The 19,138-nt window shown below is 53.2% G+C and overlaps 8 protein-coding genes across 8 annotated transcripts; 4 read left to right on the forward strand and 4 right to left on the reverse strand.

The window, feature by feature from the left end:
• Window positions 1–161: 161 nt before the first annotated feature.
• Window positions 162–1,372, reverse strand: IAQ61_008039 (uncharacterized protein). The gene is made up of 2 exons (XM_003840446.2): window positions 1,045–1,372; window positions 162–985 (listed from the first exon to the last, which is right to left on the reverse strand). The coding sequence occupies exons 1-2, from the start codon at window positions 1,111–1,113 to the stop codon at window positions 281–283; spliced, it is 774 nt and encodes a 257-aa protein (XP_003840494.1). The 5' UTR covers window positions 1,114–1,372; the 3' UTR covers window positions 162–280.
• Window positions 1,373–1,835: 463 nt separating this feature from the next.
• Window positions 1,836–4,242, forward strand: IAQ61_008040 (uncharacterized protein; the record flags this gene model as incomplete). The annotated part of the gene is made up of 2 exons (XM_003840445.1): window positions 1,836–1,848; window positions 1,973–4,242. The coding sequence occupies 2 exons, from the start codon at window positions 1,836–1,838 to the stop codon at window positions 4,240–4,242; spliced, it is 2,283 nt and encodes a 760-aa protein (XP_003840493.1).
• A 595-nt stretch (window positions 4,243–4,837) lies between these two features.
• On the forward strand, window positions 4,838–7,718 carry IAQ61_008041 (uncharacterized protein; the record flags this gene model as incomplete). The annotated part of the gene is made up of 2 exons (XM_003840444.2): window positions 4,838–7,198; window positions 7,257–7,718. The coding sequence occupies 2 exons, from the start codon at window positions 4,838–4,840 to the stop codon at window positions 7,716–7,718; spliced, it is 2,823 nt and encodes a 940-aa protein (XP_003840492.2).
• A 281-nt stretch (window positions 7,719–7,999) lies between these two features.
• Window positions 8,000–9,238, reverse strand: IAQ61_008042 (uncharacterized protein; the record flags this gene model as incomplete). The annotated part of the gene is made up of 1 exon (XM_003840443.1): window positions 8,000–9,238. One exon carries the CDS (start codon window positions 9,236–9,238, stop codon window positions 8,000–8,002), a length of 1,239 nt encoding a protein of 412 aa, XP_003840491.1.
• A 321-nt stretch (window positions 9,239–9,559) lies between these two features.
• On the forward strand, window positions 9,560–10,501 carry IAQ61_008043 (uncharacterized protein; the record flags this gene model as incomplete). The annotated part of the gene is made up of 3 exons (XM_003840442.2): window positions 9,560–9,605; window positions 9,660–9,668; window positions 9,720–10,501. 3 exons carry the CDS (start codon window positions 9,560–9,562, stop codon window positions 10,499–10,501), a joined length of 837 nt encoding a protein of 278 aa, XP_003840490.2.
• A 1,046-nt stretch (window positions 10,502–11,547) lies between these two features.
• On the forward strand, window positions 11,548–12,228 carry IAQ61_008044 (uncharacterized protein; the record flags this gene model as incomplete). Its single annotated transcript, XM_066097821.1, has 1 exon — window positions 11,548–12,228. One exon carries the CDS (start codon window positions 11,548–11,550, stop codon window positions 12,226–12,228), a length of 681 nt encoding a protein of 226 aa, XP_065952318.1.
• A 506-nt stretch (window positions 12,229–12,734) lies between these two features.
• On the reverse strand, window positions 12,735–14,291 carry IAQ61_008045 (uncharacterized protein; the record flags this gene model as incomplete). Its single annotated transcript, XM_066097822.1, has 3 exons — window positions 12,735–13,682; window positions 13,757–13,815; window positions 13,937–14,291. Coding segments are annotated over 3 exons (1,362 nt in total), but the record flags the coding sequence as incomplete, so codon positions are not given.
• A 252-nt stretch (window positions 14,292–14,543) lies between these two features.
• IAQ61_008046 (uncharacterized protein) lies at window positions 14,544–17,554 on the reverse strand. The gene is made up of 4 exons (XM_003840439.2): window positions 17,034–17,554; window positions 16,658–16,862; window positions 16,153–16,587; window positions 14,544–16,099 (listed from the first exon to the last, which is right to left on the reverse strand). Exons 1-4 carry the CDS (start codon window positions 17,213–17,215, stop codon window positions 15,188–15,190), a joined length of 1,734 nt encoding a protein of 577 aa, XP_003840487.1. The 5' UTR covers window positions 17,216–17,554; the 3' UTR covers window positions 14,544–15,187.
• Window positions 17,555–19,138: the final 1,584 nt, after the last annotated feature.

Raw genomic sequence — 19,138 nt, forward strand, 5'->3', positions numbered from 1 at the left:
ATCATCGGTCTACGAGTAAGGAAGGGGTTACCGGTACTATACTAATCTCTATGATACGCAATTCCTACAACGAGAATGGATGACATGCATTATTAAGTCATAGTACAAAAGCTACGGCTTGCACACACAGGATTCACGATAGAACATAGTATGCCCTTGAGAAGGTAGCAAATTCTCTATTACAATCATTTAGGCCTCATAATAACATTAGTCGTTCAAAAAGGGCAAATGATGCCTGTATTGCATGGGTCAAGCAATCAAGCCCATTATCTATTCACACTTAACAGCAGCTTCCCCATCCCTGCTGTTTCCCCTTCTTCGCTGCTTCGTTCAAATTCACGCTCGCTCTGTTCCCTCCACCGCCTCCTGGCCCCTTGACACCACTTCTCCTATCATTCAGGTCGTATTTACCCGCTTCGATGTTTTGGTATATTCGCTCTGCGACTTCCAAGAAAGCTCGTTCGACGCCCTCACCACTCTTCGCGCTTGTTTCAACATACTGCATGACACCATTGGCTTTACACCATTCTTCCGCTTCTTCTTTTGTGACTTGGCGCTTATTCGCTGCTTCTGACTCGGAAAGCGTTGACGAGGCTGCGAGATCGGATTTGTTGCCCACCAGCACTACAACGATGCCTTCTTCAGCAATCTGTCGTAGATCATGCAGCCATGACGTTGCGCTGAGAAATGTATTTTTCCGCGAGATATCGAAGACGAGCAATGCGCCCGATGCGCCGCGGAAGTAACTTCTGGTGATGCTCTTGTACGTCTCTTGGCCTGCTGTATCCCACAGCGACAGTTTCATGTGCTTTTGTTGTGGGTCTTTCACTGATGGGGCGGCGGGCGATTGTGATGAAGACGGCTGGTTGATGCCGAGGGAATATGAAGCTGGGGGGCCAACAGGCACTATGCGAGAGCCAAATTCGACACCGATGGTCACGTCGTGATGGGGGGAGAAACGGCCTTCGCAGAGGCGGACTGTTAACTGATTGAAGTCAGCATTGGCATGCCGTACGCATGGAAGCACTCGCGCAAGCAACGTACACTTGATTTACCACATCCTGAGTCGCCCAGTGATACAATTTTGGCTATGTAGTCCCATGGCTGAGACATGGTTGAATGTGAAGCCGCTCACGGTGATGTGCGAGTCGCGTGGTGTGAGGCGCAAGTGCAGGCAGGATACCGGTAGGCAGGCGATGACGGAGGCCTACTTTTAGGATCCCCAAGATAGCAAATATTCAATAAATCACTGTTGCAGAATCTCCAAAAGTCCAGGAGAAATACAAAGCGCGCAGCTACTGAGTGTTGTGTTTGTCTGATGGAGCGCTCGACAACAAAGTTGGATAGGTAAGGTAGCAGAAGTCATGCAGGTCCAGTGAGAGGTGAAGGAAGTGTGGCTGAAGGCTGCTGAATGCGGTCATAAGGTGCGCTAACGAGACTATGAGAGACGAGGTGAGGCATCTCAGTTTCGCGCCTACATACACCAGCACCTCTCTCTACCTGCCTAGACAGTAGTTTTGGCTACAGACACCCTTCCCTACCTAGACCCTCTTTGCATATCCACCGTCCATTATTCGTGCCAAATCAGGCCGTGAAAGGTGCCGGCCTTTCCCCAGACTGCATGCCTCGAGCTGCGTCATCCAAGCACCAGCTACCTGGACCCTGCGCGTGTGTCCGTCCGCCGCCTCACTGACTGGACGGCTGACCTGCCACCTCAGTGAAGCTCCACTCCCCCAGAGGCCGGCCATACAACTCCACGATACGGTTTAAAGCAGCCTGGCCGCCTGTAGAATCCTGTACACGGACAAAAGCCTCTTCCCTTCGGGCTGCCCACCATGTTCTCTGAATGTACGTCTCCCACCCAACCCCGTGCTGCCGTGCGCCTTTATCAGGCACCATGTGACTACAGGCAACACCTGCGCTACCTCTGTCCAGCCTACGCACTCGCGTGACTGACGTGCGTGCTCTCCAGATGCCTCCAAGTTCCTGTCTCAGTCTCAGTCGCGGCTGTCACTGGGTCAGCCCGACTCGCCCTTCAACCGCAACGATAACGGGAGGCAGCGACCCTCTTCGCGCGCCGCCCAAGCCTACCAACAGCGTCGCAACATGCCAAACCCCTACAACTCGCAGGCTATGAGCCGCTTCGCATTTGCCTCACGCACCTCGAACGCGCCCGCGCCTCTCTTCTATTCAGCCACGGACGACTTCCGGGAAGAGGACGATCATGTCGAGCATGATCGAGAGATGGCCGATCACTATGCTCTGCAACGGTCGCGGCGGCAGTTTGGTGCCAGTAACCTTTCGGAGTCATCAGAAGTGGAAGACGATGTCAACCAAAGATCAGATCACACGATAGGAGCCGATAGAGATGAAAACGACACACCCGGGTATGGTCTTGGCAGAGGGATCAAGAGCTCTTGGAAAGGAGACCAGCCCACACGAGGCAGGTCAACGGTTGTGGAGGGGCTGGATGATGAGGAGAGAGAGTCGAGCGTTCCTTTGTCCGAGTCGACCAACCCGAGCAACCGAGGAAGGGGACGTCTAGTGGACGTAGAACTCGAATCTACAGATCGAGGAAGTATAGAAGAACTAGACAGGAACGAGCTCCTGGGGCACAAAGACGAGGAACCACCACCACCATTCCAGCAATTCCGAAATATGCCAAGACCAAAGCGCGGCCGAAGTCCTCTGCGAACGAACTTGCCGGTCCCACAAGAGACAGACGAGGATATCCTGCTGAACCACTCCCGTTCAATAAGCCCAGATCGTCAGACGGTACCGGATGATGTGCCAGGAAGCCCGATATCTCCGCCAAGACATAACTTCTTTTGGGCGGAGCTCTTCATAATCGTGCAGTGCGCGATACTTGGGACCTGGTTCATTTCGCTTCTGCAAGAATCGCCGCCAAACAAGAAGAACCCACTGGGAGACACAATTTATACTGTATTGCACTCGTCCTTCCACCTTATCGGAGTGTACTCACTCATATCAATCCTGGTCGGACTGCTATGGTTGTCACTACTGCGCTCATTTGCACGGCCACTGGTCACTCTCATGCTACTTGCGGTTCCAACAATATCCTTCTCATTCTTCCTCTACCCATTTGTATCGAGTTTCAAGGGCTCTTGGCACGGGGATAGCGTGCAGGATAGGGCCATGCGGTGGCTCTCTTTGGGTCCGTTATGTTTCGCCATCTTCTGGGTGTATACCGTATTCAAAGCGCGCCATTCTTTAGACAAGGCTACGGGCATGCTGGAGTTTTGCAGCCAAATTCTCAGGGCGCAATTTCCACTGCTCCTTGTCGGCATCGCGACATTGGCCACCGTTATTCTCTGGTCCTGGGTCTGGATGCTCATGTTCACACGTTTATTCCTTGGTGGCCACTTCGCCAGCAACAAGTCCCGCTGGATCATCGATGCTAGTACGTGGTGGCTCGGCATCGCTTTCTTCCTGGATTACTTCTGGGCATTGGGCGTCATTGCAGGTGTTCAGCGCGCGACAACCGCAGCCACCGTCTCTCAGTGGTACTTTCACCGCAACAGCGTCCCCACACCAGCAGCCAGGATCGTGGTCCAAGCATCACTCAGTCACGCCATGTATACGATGGCTGGCACCATCTGCATGTCAACCTTGATTTCCCTAATGGTTCGCCTCCCTCTCATTGTCCTCCCTAGAAGACTAGCCGGCATGATCAGCATGTGTGCATACTCGGTTGTGCCAACACCCATCGCCGCCCTTACGAACCCACTCACGTTGACATTCGCTTCCATACACGGGGTTCCTCTCAACCAAGCCGCACGTGGCCTCTCACAAATGAGTTTCATCTCTGCCGCATCTCCTACGACCACGCTTGGCCCAAGCTCTTTCAAGGACCGCGGCAAGCCCTCGATTCAATCCTACCGCCTTGCGAAACTTCTCCTCCATGCGATTCGGTGGGTCATAACCCTATCTCTTGGGTTTGGGGGCTGGGTATCTACAGCGCGCATGCTGCAACTCAGTAATGACACTGTGCCTTATAAAGGTAGCCTCTATGCTTATGTGGTTGGTCTCATCAGTGCGGCGATTGGATGGGGTGCTCTCGGTGCCATGGAAGGCGTACTTGGAGGCATCCTCGATGCAGTTCTTGTCTGTTGGGGCAGTGAGGTTGGCAGCGACGGTCAGGGTCAGGCGAGATATTGTGTAGATGCAGGGCGATTGTTTGGAAATGAAGTTCAGGCAGGGCGATCGAGGTATGAGGTTTAGAGCAGTTGTATAGACAGTTACAAAGGTTGTGTACAAATCCATCGTATTCATGTCCATGCCACCTCTTCTCGTGTTCTCTGCCACAAACAACCGCCACTGTCATCGCCATGATGGCTGTTCGAGTTGGTAGACTGAGTGGCTAATGTGTAGGTAAGTGTTTCTCAAGTGTAGGCAGAATGATGTTCCATGTCACTCACTCATTCCTGGCTACTCCAGTACTCCAGGTGTTTTGTGCTACTCAAACGTCAGATTGACAAGCATAGCACGATGCGTCTCCTGTTCCTAGTGAAACAAGACGAGGTACATCTTCTTAAGACGATTGAGTGCTCGTCTGAGCTGCCGATAAATTCATCCAACACCTTGAAGAAATCTATTTATATGCTACGGGTACCGGTACAGTAGGTACTGCGTCATGGCTTCGGTTAGCGCGTATCCCTGTATGTTACGCGTTGGGAGGGAAAGCGGGACACAAGACACAAGCCAGCAAGCAACGGTCGCTACTGCAGCCCAAACAAGCATTCGGCGCAAGTGCGATCAACACCAACCTGCGCGACTGCGCGACCTGTATGGCCCGCGCCTTCTCCACCAGAACATCATGTCTTCGCGCAACCCCCCGAGCACCAAGCCGTCGACCGCAGCAGACAGGCGGTCCGCCAATGCCGCCGCCTACACGTCCAGCGCGCGACCCCGCGCTGCTTCTGGCGAGGAGAACGACCGGCGCGGGTCCAGCACAACAGCCCACACGAGGAAACAGTCGGCGCCCATGGGCACAGCCACAGAGCGCCGCACGGAAAAGAGGGAGGTGCGCGACAGAGTCACCGAGTCCAGGCGCACAAGAAGTCCGTTGAAGCATTCGAGTGAGAGCCGGGTCAATGCTGGCGCTCGCGCTGAGAAACAGGCGCGCGAGACGGAGAGACCGTCCCGCACTGCTGTCTCACAAGTATCGTCGGCCGAAGAGCCACAGACACCATGGGAACCGCAGGCTTCCCTTATACCGCACACCACCGCTCCACTTGCGACGCGCGTGTCCATTCCTCCGCTTGCTTCGACTGCGCCTACTTCACTGCAGCCCACACCCCTCGTCCAACTGTCACTAGACGCGCAAGAGAAGGCTATACTGGAGGACTTGCTGTTCGTCTTCATGGGATTCGAGGGACAATACATTCGGTTCAGCGCATCGTATAATCCACATGAAGAAAAAGACAGACTGGTTGGGCCCCAGTTCCGGATCATGCCAGGCCTGGACCCGAGCCTGCGAGATCTGACCAAGTCCATGTTGAAGACAGCAACACACTACATTGCGGTCGAAGCGTGTGTAGAGGTGCTGAGCCGGGAGCAGTACGGTGCGGTGAATCATGCCCTATGCGCCGCAGTAAGACGACTGCTGAAAGATTACCTCACTCTGGTCGCACAATTGGAGCACCAATTATTGACCAATGAATCCTTCACCCTCCATGTTCTCAATCTCCACACGAAACAAACGAGCCATATGCTCTTCCAGCTCTACACCACTGGGATCGAGCTGCTGAAAGCGAACGATATCCTAGAGGACGAAAAGGACGATGACGAGGCTGATGATAGCAACGATTTCGAGAATATCTTGGAATCGTTGCGTGAAGGTAGCCACACAATCAAAAAAGTTTGCAAGGGCGGAAGCTCCTTGGGACTGATAACGAAACGACTGGCATCCATGTCTGGAGATCCCGCGGCACGGACGCTACTCACAACTTTATTACGAGAAGCCAGCAGACCTTACATGGCCATGTTGAACGAATGGCTGCACCATGGAGGAATCAAAGATCCTCACGCAGAGTTCTTGATCAAAGAACAGCAGAGCATAAAACGAGAGGGATTGGAAGAGGACTATACCGATGAGTACTGGGAAAAGCGATACACGGTTCGAGACGCATTGGTCCCGCCGCAACTCGAGGCAGTCAAAGACAAGGTCCTACTGGCCGGGAAATACCTCAATGTCGTGCGCGAGTGTGGGGGAGTCGATGTCAGCAAAAGCGTTCAAGACGCCCCAACCAGCTTCGATGACCCGTCCTTTCTTGATAATGTCAACTCGGCCTACGCATACGCAAATACCTCTCTTCTCAACTTATTACTCACAACACATCAACTGCCTGCACGCTTACGATCACTCAAACATTACTTTTTCCTCGACCGATCCGATTTCTTCACCTACTTCCTTGAGATGAGCGAGTTGGAACTCAAGAAGCCAGCGAAACAAGTCAATGTCGGCAAACTGCAGTCATTGCTGGATCTTGCTACACGGCACTCAGGCTCCGTTGCGGTAGAAGACCCCTATAAGGAAGATATAAAGGTTCAGATTAACGATACTGGGCTTACTAATTGGTTGATGAAAATTGTAAACGTGCAAGGTCTCGATCAAGATGCTGCAACCGCGACGCTATCGAGCTACACTCCCGCCAACACAACGCAAATAACGAATGACGACAAGATCACAGGATACCAAGCTTTGGTGTTTGACTATGCCATGCCCTTCCCACTATCATTAGTCGTTAGTCGAGTCACCTTGACCAGGTATCAGTTACTCTTCCGCTTCATACTCAGCTTGAAGCACCTGGAAATGGATCTAGCGAAATCCTGGGGTGAGCAGGGCAAGAACGCAGCATGGAAACATCGATCAAGAAACCCGCGCATTGAACTCTGGAAGAGGAGAGCCTGGACGCTCAGAGCGCGGATGCTGGTCTTCGTACAGCAGCTCACTTACTACTGCACATCCGAAGTCATCGAACCTAATTGGGCATCGCTGATGTCTCGGCTGAGCGACGAGCGCAAGCCAGAGTCGAGAGGCAAATCAAGGGCACACGAAGACGAAAGTGGCGGACCGCGAGTGAAACAGACTGTGGACGAGTTGATGCAGGATCATGTTGACTTTCTCGCGACATGTTTAAAAGAGTGCATGCTTACTAACAGTAAGCTGCTCAAAGTAAGTCAAGAACATTCTAACTCAATAGAGGGAATCGAAATGCTGACGAAAACCGTAGATCAACAATAAAATCATGTCAACATGCACCCTCTTCGCCCAATTCACCCACTCCCTATCCCGCTACCTCATCACCGGCGACCCTGACCTCGTCGCTGAAGTGAATGCAGCCTTCAAGCCGCCCCCACCAGACCCCAAATCCAAACCCAATGCTTCGACACGCGCCCCACCCAATGCCAACCCTGCAGCCTCTACCCTCGTGTCCACCCGCCCTGGTACCTCAGTCAGCCATCGCCAACCAACACAGTTTGTATACGATCCTCAGCGCGTGGACAAGATGTTCGACATGCTAGCCATTTACGAAGACAACTTTACCAGACATTTGAAGATCCTACTCGACACGCTCAACTATCTGGCGGCGACGGAGACGGTCGTGTTTTTGAGTCTGTGTGCGAGGTTGACGAGCGCGGGAGAGGGACTAAGTGGGTTTCAGGCGCCCATGGGCATGGAGGGCATGATGTGAGGGGTTCAAGGCACGAAGACGGTGGGGGGGGGGGGGGTTCTGTGAAACAGGAGTTGTTGGGCGTAAGAAGGGAACGCGTTGTTTTGATTGATTCTACTTTGGACGAGTTGGTGCTCTTTCGTACTTGAAGCGTTTGTAGCGGGAAATGGAATTGGCAATGGAGTTGGGAGCGGGAGGAATTGCAGGCTTTGGTGAATCTGGCCATGACTATGAAAAAAACGGCTCATCGGGCCCAGTCATTGGCAAATACTACATGTACCGTCTATTTATCAAACCACCCCCTACGACAGAGCAAACGGACACCCCTTGTCCACACTCTGGCTCTTAGTCTTCTCCTTCACAACCCTAACCGTCAACTCCATCAGCCTCTCTCCCAACTCCACATCATTCGCCTTTGCACTCCCCTCCTCCACAATCGCAGGCGGACACACATACAGCCCGCTGTGCTCGGTGCTCGTCGCCGCAAACATGGCACTCACAGCGCCCTCAAACTGCGTCTTTTTAAACGGCGCAGCACCCACGCTCATCCCGTAGCCCAGCAGCGGAAACGCCTCGTGGATATGCTGCGTCGACTGGCGGGTCTCGACGATACCTGGGTGGACGGCATTAGACAGGATGTTAGGATGTGTGGCGTGGACATGGCGATGCAGGTATTTGGCGTACAAGATGGCGGCGAGTTTGGAGCGGCCGTATTGGGGCTGTGGGCCGTAGTCTGTGTTGAGTTCGTCGACGGAGGCGAACTGGGTGTCCGAGGGGGCTTGTTCGTGCAGGTTGGAGCCGAGTTGGACGATGCGAACTTTGTGGCCGTTTGAGGCGGTGGTTTTGAGCAGCGGGAGCAGGTGCGAGGTTAAAACTACGTGGCCGAAGTGGTTGGTGGCCATGTGCAAGTCGATTCCATTCTTGGCGAGTTGGTAGGTCATGATGCCACGGCCGGCGTTGTTGATGACAATGTCCAGGCGATTGGTTTGTTTTGCAATGGTCAAGGCTGTGCGGCCGGTTTGTTCCCAGTCGGAGAGGTCGCATTGTAACCAGACTACGCGGCTGGCTTTGTCTTGGCCGAGTTCGGATGAGATGGCAGAGATGGCGTCGGAGATGACGTCGGGGCTTTGCGAGATGATGAAGAGTTTGGAGATGTTGTGGGTGAGTAGGGTATGTGTGCAGCCGTAGCCGATGCCCTCTGAGCCGCCGGTTACGAGGGCGACTTTGCCAGATAGGTCGGGGACTTGGTCTAGGGAGAATCGTTGGTCGGCTGGGGCGAGGGTGTGAGCGCCTGGGATGTAGGTTGCACCAAGGTTCTCAGCAATGGTGTTCTTCACGGATTGGAGCATGTTGGGCGAGGAGACGGGGCCTTTGAGTCTATCTGTGTTGCTGTTGTTGTCGTCGTTCTTGGAGGCGTAAGATCTGGAAGGGATGTGTGAGATAGCTGCACGAGGGGAAGCTGCAGGTGCTATCAAGTTTGATGGGAGACAGCAAGTAGCACGCAGAGACAAAGCAGATCTAAATAATCTAGATGACTGCATGATGTACCGATCGCATATCTGCAGACAGTCTCCTCTCTATAGGCGCGATCCTAGCTTGTGCTAGGGACGTACCGTGACGTCCGCCACGAGAAGGAGAAGCGCCACATCCAATGCGACTTGATCTTGATGTCAGCATCCTAACCGACACCGTCTTTGTGTTCCTGAAGTCTGGAGAGTGCGTGTCATGGCGTGAAAGGTCACCATGACGCGTTGAATGTCTGTATCCGGCTTGACTTGTTGTGGCTTAGCGGGACGGGGAAATGTGACGCTAGTGCGGTGGGGCGACGCCTTATCCGGACTACAAGTTCGCGCAATCTCGTGATGATGTGTTCACGCGTGAAGGGCATTTGTGATGTCGACTGGGTGCGTTGATCAGAAGAGATCTCAGCTCTAGCTCTGGCTATCAAAACTGTCCAATAAGACTTGAAGAGTGAGGCTATTTCTCCCATCCTTTTCCTGAATGTGGCTGACGTCTCCACAGCCACAAGAAAACTTGCAAAGCAACTACACCGATCAGTCATATACATGCCAGATTGGCCCGCTAACACAGTTCCTTCTACCCAAGACTCCTCAATGCAGCAATCTACCACCGGTCAATCATCAAATGATGATCAGCCAGACCAACCGCCAGACGAAGTTCGCATGCGAGAAGAGCGAGCAAAGCAAGCAGAAATCCTTCGGGAAGAACTTGCCCTGGCTCGCAAAGAGCAAGCATTTGTTGCCCAAAGACGTATGAATCTCGAACTGTTAGATATGCTGAAACGCCCCGCCAAACTAAAATCTAAACCGTCGGCGAAAGGCATCGGCCTCTACACGCATATCGAAGGCGTTAGTAAGCCCCCAATGTTGACTCACGAAAGGCCTGCAAAGGGCGAGCCTGAATTTCTACCCATTGGCGGCCCAAAAATAGTGATCAGAAATGGTCCAAGAAGCTCTGCGCTAGACGACGATGTGGCAAGGCTGTGGAATGAGGTTCAGAGGGTTGTGAGAACGGAAGAAGCCTTCTGCAAACAAAACGAATCAAGTCCTGATGAGTTGAACCAGCGATATGCTGCATTGGAGGTCCCAGATCCCACCCCGCAAGCACATATCGAGAGGCCGACACAAGAAACCCAGGTGCAGCAGCAAGACGTTGAAATGCAAGATGATATGATGTTGCAAGAAGGAAACTCAGGGCCCGCTCTCAGCGGTGTTAGTAGTACTACAATCCCGACTGCGAACATTTATGAACCTAGCCGAGATCCAAGATTACAGCGACGTTGAAAGTTGCGCTCGGTCTTATCTGAAAGTGGCTTTAGGGATGATGTGGTGATGTTTGGGAGCCTTGTCCAGAGTCCAGGGTTTCAGAACTACGATTGATCCCGGGATGGAAAGAAATGTGGGTATCCTAATCATTCCTATTACTACACAGCCATCACTGCGCGCTCATCATCTATTTCACACAACCTCCCCTGCGATCCAACAGAATCAATACGCTTGAAAATGTCGAACCTTGGCAACCGAACAGTTCCATCCAAGTTACCCACCAGGCAGTCAGGTTCGACGCGATCCTGGCTCGATAGAAGATATACGGGGCAGAATCACCGTTATGGCTCCATTTTGTGGTTACTAGCTGGTGACTAGCTGGGCTAGATGCATGGAGGCACAGCGAAAAGGCCCAGGATGCATAGACATGAAGTCAGCTTTTGGGAGTATCGGCTGGGATGGATATCTCAGGCAGGTTCATCAGAAGAGATAGGATATTCTAGTCTAATGTTTTGCAACAAGTCAAATCTTCCAGGACCATCTCGATCCGTATAGATGAGGTACTTGTCGTATAGGTAGCCCTTGTCGTTCGTTCGTTTGCCTGTGAGTTACCGCCGCCCCTCTAAGTGAAGAACCGACTCCGTAACTTCACACAAGCTACCTCCCGCCATTTCTCCCATTTTCATAGAACCTCCAACGCTGCACGTACCACTCGGCTCTCTCTTATCCCAATTACTTATCCTCGCCACAAGCTCCGGACTCGCCTCTCCTCTTCTTCCCCCTCCACCAAACGACTGAGACACTTCAGCATTCCAAGCTCGCCCTCCACTCAACCTAGCACAGAGAAGTCCACGTCATATAGATATCCACTGAATTGCGCTATGCTCATTCATCGAGAGCCGCTCTGGGTGGAAGTCATGATCGACGGCATTCTCACATGGCTCACCGAGTTCGTCGGCGCGCCCTTTCGCGGCACAAGGCTTGAATGGTGGATAATGCATCCAGAATGAAAGTCTCTGACCCAATTCTTCTCCATCGCCTTGGCAGACTTCATTTGGTATGCCATGCTGAATGGGTCCGTGTTGCGTGTGCTGTGTGGCTTGTGCTCGAGGCTCGGCGGTGGGTATGTAGGTGGTGAAGATGTCGAACCCCTAGAGGAGAGAGTCGATATGCGCATGCCTGATTCTCCGGGTAATCTACCTACTGATGCTCGGCTTTGTGGCTCGCCATCCCGTGCTGGTAATTCACTCATAGCCCGTACCGGTACTGCTCGTTTCACCGCACCGGCTGCAGAGACTTCTATTAACGAAGCAAATGCACGTGAGACTAACTCATCGAGCTCAACACCGCCAGCCATTAAAACCACACACACTACCTTCCACCCTGCGCAAAAAACCCCCAGTCATCACAGTCGCACCCACCCTCCTTCAAATCCTCACGGCCACCAAACGCCTTTTAAGCCCCACTCCACAACCAGCACCCTACCCCAGTCATCTCAGACATTTCAAACATCTCTGATCCCCTTCCTGGGAACCCGCGACATGCTTACCCAGAACACGGGTGGCTACAAACGTCCCGCGGTCTGCCAGGGAATCACCAGACCATCAGCGTCCTGGCGTGCTGGCGCGATTGGCACGCCGGCCCTTGGTTCTAGGGGCTTGTTGGCGGGCATGGATTGTTTTAGGGTGCGTGTGAACGATGTGGTGGTGGGTTGGGGGTTAGGGCGCGTGCTGGCGAGGAGATGAACAAGGAGGAAGGGGAGCTTGGTTGGATGGCGGATCCTGCTTCTGCGGTTGGGGATGACGGTGAGATGGTCGAGGGGAGTGATTGATGCGAGGTGGATTATTTACAGGTGGTTGGGCAGGCGTATACGTTGAATTTGTTATGGCAATTTTATGCCCTGGGCAGGGAGGAGTGGGGGGAGGAGTTGGAGTTTTAGGGAGGGGTGGGGAATTGGTTGACTCAGTGCTTTTGAAGGTACCTAGCACTTACCAGGCGAGAATTTTGGGCGCGAGATTTGGATTGGGTGCTTGGAGACGGGGTGGAAGGTGGCATGGTGGAGGGCGTTTATGTGCGTGTTTAAGTGATGGGATGGTGTGATGTTTTCATGTACAGATTGTTGCATTTGAGTTCTGGTAGGTAGATAACAATGGAGTTTTCCAAGGGGTTTCATCAAGAAAGATGCACAACCTTGTCCCAGATTTCCCTCATCTCCAAATCACTTCCCCCCGACGAATACATCCCTCCTAATCTAAAACTTGATGCCCACCTTCCACCCCTTACTAACCCCCCTCGCCACAACAAACAACACCGTAGACACCGCATACATGGCCCCACAAAACCCTATCAACCCATCATACTCCCCCCCTCCCCCTGCCCCCAATATCGACCCGGAAAGCGGGACACCGGCCAAAGTCGCCAAGCTCACAACCCCATACGCCGTCCCATAACGACTCGCATACTCCTCCGTCCTACACAGCTGCGCCACACAAACTGGCGTAAGACTATACGCCGGACCGCTGAAGAAGCCATAGACGATAGCAAAGACAACAATACCAGCCACACTGGAGCCGAGGCGCAACCACAGCCCGAAAACAGATGCCGTGCACACGGCCGAACAGAGAATCATGACGTTGAAGCGGCCCAGTTGATCTGCAATCGGACCTGGTAGACCACGCCCGAATATCGAGGCTGCGTTCAAGAGGGCGAGCACATGCGGTGCGATATCGTGGAGGCCTCTTGAGCGTGCATACAACGTCACGTATGCCGGCGGCACCAAGACGGCCCAGTCGAGGACGAATATTGCAGCCATGGTTAGCACGAAGCGGGGATCGCGGAAGCTGCTCCATTCGAGGGAGATGAGGCCCGTGGCAGTGTGCGTGGGGCGTGGGAGGCGGGTGCGCAGCAGGGCGGAGCCGGCGAGGAGGCAGCAGCCGCTTAGTAGGGCAAAGCAGCGTAGTGTCCATGGGAAACCGAGTCTTGGGACGAGGGTGTGGAAGAGGATGGGGTAGAGGACGCCGCCGAAGCCGCCGGCGGTGGTGGCGAGGCCGGTGGCTAGGGCGCGGTTTTGGTGGAACCAGTGGCCAAGGGTGGCGATGCTGGTGGTCCAGAGGAGGGAGGAGGCGGTGCCGCCTAGGATGCCGAAGGAGAGGAGGAATTGGTAGTATTCTGGTGGTGGGGGGTTAGGTGTGTTGTGATGCTGGGAGATGGGGGAGATGAGGATTGGGATATGTATTTACCTTTACAAAAACTGGTAACTAACAAAGAGCAAACCAGTCCACCAGCACCAAGCCTCACCAGGATCTTCTCTCCATACTTGTCAAACGCTGGACCTGTTATACATACATAATCATCAGCAGAATATACCATCCCTACACTCATCCATCCTGCTCTCTCCATCAAACCTTACCAACACAGCACCAAACCCCAGAATGAATAAAGCCAAAAACTCACCAACCCCGACCCCCCCAAAAAAAACCAAAAACGCAAACACACTGAATATCCACGCAACCTCGCCCTCTGCATACCGCCCCCGGAGCTCGTGTTCGACCAGGCGGGCCTGAAATATGCCAGTCGAGTTGAGCAGGCCCGAGGCCGGGAGAAGGAGAAGCCAGGCGCCAAGGACGACGGCGTACGCTCTTGTGCCGCGCTCGAGGTAGGCGGAGGCGGTGGAGGATGAGGGTGTGGACATGGTGGGCTTGGTTGGGTGGTGTAGGTACGATGTGGGATTCACAGCTGACCGTACGGTAGGGATCTGGTCCTTTTTCTTTGATAATGAGGAAGTAGGGTGCCGTATCTTATCAATTAACCTAGCAAAGCAGTATCATTGAAGCAAAAGGAAGGGGGAGTTTTTTTTTTCAAAGAAACATTTGTCAAGTGATATTGTGCAAGTTTCTGCATGAGGGGAGTGTATTGTGTTCATTGGCCAGTTCCAGAGCGTGAAGGGCAGCTCATTGGCTAGTTCGACAGCATTCATAGCAACAGCACCAATGGAATGCCCCTAGGCCTACTGCCGCACTTTTTTAGAATTCATAAACATGTCTCGATATATGCTCGGTAGCAGTGATACCTATCCCAGCACAAGCGAATTTTCAGATGTCAAGACCATCTCTGTTCAGGATCTAATGGGCAGCAAAAGAGTAATGCCATACCATGCCTTTAATCCTTGCGCATAATCCTCCACCCAGCCTCAGAAACACACCGTCTATCATGTCCATCCATTGCACTCAATACAGCGCCAGAGTGGATTCTGCTTTACGCCTACTGAAAGTGCCGGCAAACTTACTGCATAGCCTTCTTTACGCAAGACCCACACATTATGCCTTCACACATACAACGACCCACGAAATTCGATCAACATAATGCCATATCATAATGTAAAATGTGTGGTTCAATGGGCAACATGATATATATGAGGCCCAAAACACCATCCCACCATCCACCATGCCCCATCCTTTTTGTAATCCTTTCTTGCCCAACTACCACGATAGAGAAAAACAAGAGAAAGGAGAAGATGAGTGAGATGTACGGAAAGAAAATAGAAAGAGAAAGGAGATATCTGTCCAGAAGATATCCATACCTGCGCCGTGTCAAATGCATCGCTCAATAAGATCAACCCCTCCGGCCAATTCAGGGCGAGGGCCAAGCAAGTAAACTCTGTCATACAGAAAAACAAGAAATCAACGCCGGACATGAAGAAATCCCTCAGTGCAATCCGCTCTCCCCGGTCGCCGCCATATGCGCCTGGCAATCCACCATCATCTTGACCATTGCTGAAACAGTCTCGAGGCGAGTCAGCACGACCTTGTTGCCCTCGACAAAGCCCAGGCAGTGATACTTGACGCCCGTCTTCTCGGAAAAGGCGCGGACGAGCTTCTGTCCTTTGCGCAGGTTGTGCCGGGGCACGCGCGGAAACAAGTGGTGTACGGCCTGGAACTGGAGGCCGCCATGGAACCAGTCCATCCATTCGGGGCAGTCAACGTCCATGGTCGTGCGCAGCTGACGGGCAGGGAAGGATTCGCCAGGGCCGAGGTCAGAGGTCGGCATGCCCCAGTGGGAGAGGGTGATTTGCACGTGCAAAATCATGGTGGAGATGTGGGAGATGAGGACGAAGCCAACGACGGTCGGGAAGTCCGGCAGGTAGCAGTAGCACAGGAGGTAGCCGAAAATATACCAGTAGCAGGCCATGAAAACGAGCTCGACGGGACGGGTCCATGATGCTGCGCCGAGTTGTGCTGCACGCGGAGAGACGAGATGCAGCCAGCCGAGAAAGTAGAGGTTGAAGCGGGCCAAAGCCATAATGGGATAGTACCACCATTTCTGGTAGGGGGTGGCGAGATCGCAAGCCGCGTCCCATACGAAACGGAAATTGTAAAAGGAGGAGAGAATGGACTTCATGTATGTGGGTGTAGTGCAAAACAGGGGGATGTTTTGGATATCGGGATCGTGTTCGGGCATGTTGGTGATCAAGTGGTGAACGTTGTGGCTAGACTTCCACCAGCCGATGCTGAGACCGGAACAGAAGTCTGCAATGAAAGCGCCAATGAGGGTGTCGTATACAAAGTTTCCCGTGATGCCACGATGGCCGGCGTCGTGGGCAGTAAACATGATTTGTTGCTGCGAGACTGTCAGTGCATTGGCCAGAAGTGAGCGATGCATCGCACACGTACCCAGAACAGACCGAGGAACATGGCAGATGTCAGGTACCATTTGCTATACAGCAGGTAGGCAAAGGCAGCGAAAAGGATGCTGTAGCGGAGTGACTCCCAGGCATAGGCCCTGTAGTTGCATTGGTAGAGTCCTTGATCCTTGAATTGCTGGTGCAGCTCGCGATAATCTTGGATGATGGCATTTTGCGTCTCCGGGTCGAGAGACGGGTTCTCGGCGAGGCCGATTGCAATTTCCTTTTGTTCCTGCTCGATAGCAAACTGCTCTCTGTGCGCCTTCTTTTCTGCTTCAGCCTGGGCCTGACTCTTCTTCGCGCCCCGGGTGGATGTGACGTTCTCCAATAGCGGAAGCTTCTCAAGATCGGATGACGACTTGCCCGTGCTGCTGCACACGCAGCTGTCTTGTCCCATGATCTTTTTGCCGATGAGCGTGGCAGCCTTGAGGAGATGGTTAGCCTGGGCTGTCTTGGACAACCAACAACGTGGTGAGATATGGGGAGAGACGAACGGAACCAAGGTCAACGCTCTTTGCACGCTGGGCCTTGTCACCCATGGGCTGGGCTTTGGCCTTGACGGTGGCTACCTTGTTCCTCTTGTCCAGGTTTAGGTAGTAATCTTCGCGGCGAATGGGAGGCTCGAGGTTGGACCAGGGTAATTGGACGCGACCAATGCGGTGTTTAGTCATCATGAGGATAGCCTTGTTGGAGTGGTAGCTGGGCTGGGGTCAGTTCGTGTATTTTGCTTACTCAGAACTTAAAAGTGAGTTCTGCAGCAGGTTCGCGCGGGAACGGGAAGGCCGTCGTTGCCAAAAATGGCATGGTTCGTGGTAGGTAGGTAGGTGGGTAGGTAGGTGGGTAGGTAGATGGCGGTAGCTGGGTACCTACATATCGATCTCGTCGGTTGCATCACGACCCACCATGTGCAGAATGGCAAGCTTGCCGCCAGGATGATGGGCAATCCAGTCTCCGAGCTGCAGGACATGACCGTGGTAGATGACGAGTGGCTCGCCCTGGTCGACTCTCTGCTGAATCTCCGCCGGGGAGATGATGGGGTGGGTGGTCGACATGTTAGGGGGTAGACCGATAGGTGGTTGTTTGTAAGAGAGCGACTGCAGTGGGTGGTGGTTCTGGTGTTGTTTTTGTTTTGATTGTGGCTGTGGTTGTGGTTGTGGTCGTGGTCGCGGTTCGTGGTTGTTTAGCAGCAAAGAGGGGGGAGAGGGCAGGCAGGACACGAGCTAGAATATAAAAAGGGTCAGGGTCAGGGTCCCAGCTCAAAGTTGATTTTTTTGCGGAGCTTTTGGCGATGTGGGCAAGCAACGTCGAGTTTTGGGGGCAGATTTTCCCGTGTGCTCGGGTGGTAGAGTGGTAGTCCCGGAATCTGAGCGTTTACGAAAGGGGGCTGAGCACTAATGCGTCACTCCTCCCAGGCCTGCTTGCTAGTCGTCCTCGCAACACGCACCCCCCGCCCCAAAGGTTGTTTAGTGAGTGGTGGCTAGTTGGACAGTGGACCGCCAACCTGGTAGATTGATTAGGACGAGGCCACACAGCCCCTTGAACCCGCCGTCATCGTCCCGCGACACGGTGGATCCGCCTGGAGACCCTTTTTTGGGGCCTCGGTGTTATCCACTGTTTTCGCGTTCTCGACGAGGCTAATTGACGAAGGCCGGGGCATAGTGCCCTGGCCCTGCGAGCAGAGGGGGGATGGGCGTTGCACTTGTCCACTGGCACCAACAAAAGACTGGCGTTCCAGCTGGATGCAGTGCTAGGAGTAGACTGCCAGTCTCCTTTACGGCAGGTCAGATGGTGCCATTTGATTGATGCCAAGGGTCAAGGGTCTTGGAAGAACAAGGTGGCGTGCGCCCCGAAGCAGGTTTGCTAGGTACCTTGGTTGTAGAGAGTAGTATCAATGGGTGTACATTGTGAGCTACTTGCACCAGGTGGGCTACTCTACTTGTAGGTGGCTAGGTGGTGAGAGTACAATGTATACATAGAGTACTCCTACTGTACATTCTTACTTTGCGGCTGTCCATCTTAGCGCCATCTGGTCCCAGGCCCGAAATGCTGGACAAGGCGCGCTGACCAAGTTTGGACCCTGGTTGGACCCTGAATTTCCCTCCCTTTGCCAGAACAGGGCTAGTGTCTGCTGTGCGGGGGGAAGGGACATGCGCGGCCCCACTGATTGGCTGCCGCTGTTTCACCCCCTGTGTCCGCACCAGGCTTAGGAGTATAGCTGCCTGTGCAGAAATCCTACAAAACCCATCCATGTTTGTATTCTACCATCACCATTACCTACGGACCGAGACTTCACGCACAACACAATCAGCCCTCTGCAAGATATCAAGCATTTTTGCATACTATACAGCACGAGTAAAGACGTGGATCCATCTGAATCTGCTCCCACCTCTCGCTACCTATCACACGCCAGATACCCCTCTCGACATCGGCCCGCCCCCATGTCAGACATACCTGTGCCGTTCTTTATCCAAGATCATCGCCCCGATTGCAGGCAGATACACCTCCTCGGGGAAACTCTGACTCGGAAATCACGCATCTGCCCTACCTGGGTATCCCTGTCTGTTCCTGCTGATTTGCCAGCTATGTACAGTGCTTGGAATGCATGCCATCATGTTCGACATCAAACCTGTTACAATGCCATGCATATGCGAGATCCAACTTGGGAGTAGTAGTAGTAGTAGTAGTAGTAGTAGTAGTAGATTTACCAGTGCGTAACTCCTACCGTACTGTGTATTGTATACAAGTACATGGCATATACCAGCCAACCAACCAATCACGCCGTATCTTCCCTCCCACCAACCCCATGCCCGAAGAAATCCCACAGTCTCCCGCCTAGCGTTAAACCACGGTAAAAGCGAGCACGGGAAACCAACTGCAATCATTGGAGGTTTGCTGGTTGGGTGGATTAAAGGTCTTGCACGATGGTTCCAAAGCTAGAATGAATATACTGCACGCACACAAGCTAGTCCTGTGTA

The sequence above is a fragment of the Plenodomus lingam genome (genome assembly GCF_022343315.1).
Source record: "Plenodomus lingam strain CAN1 chromosome Unknown contig_3, whole genome shotgun sequence".
NCBI lineage: Eukaryota > Fungi > Ascomycota > Dothideomycetes > Pleosporales > Leptosphaeriaceae > Plenodomus > Plenodomus lingam.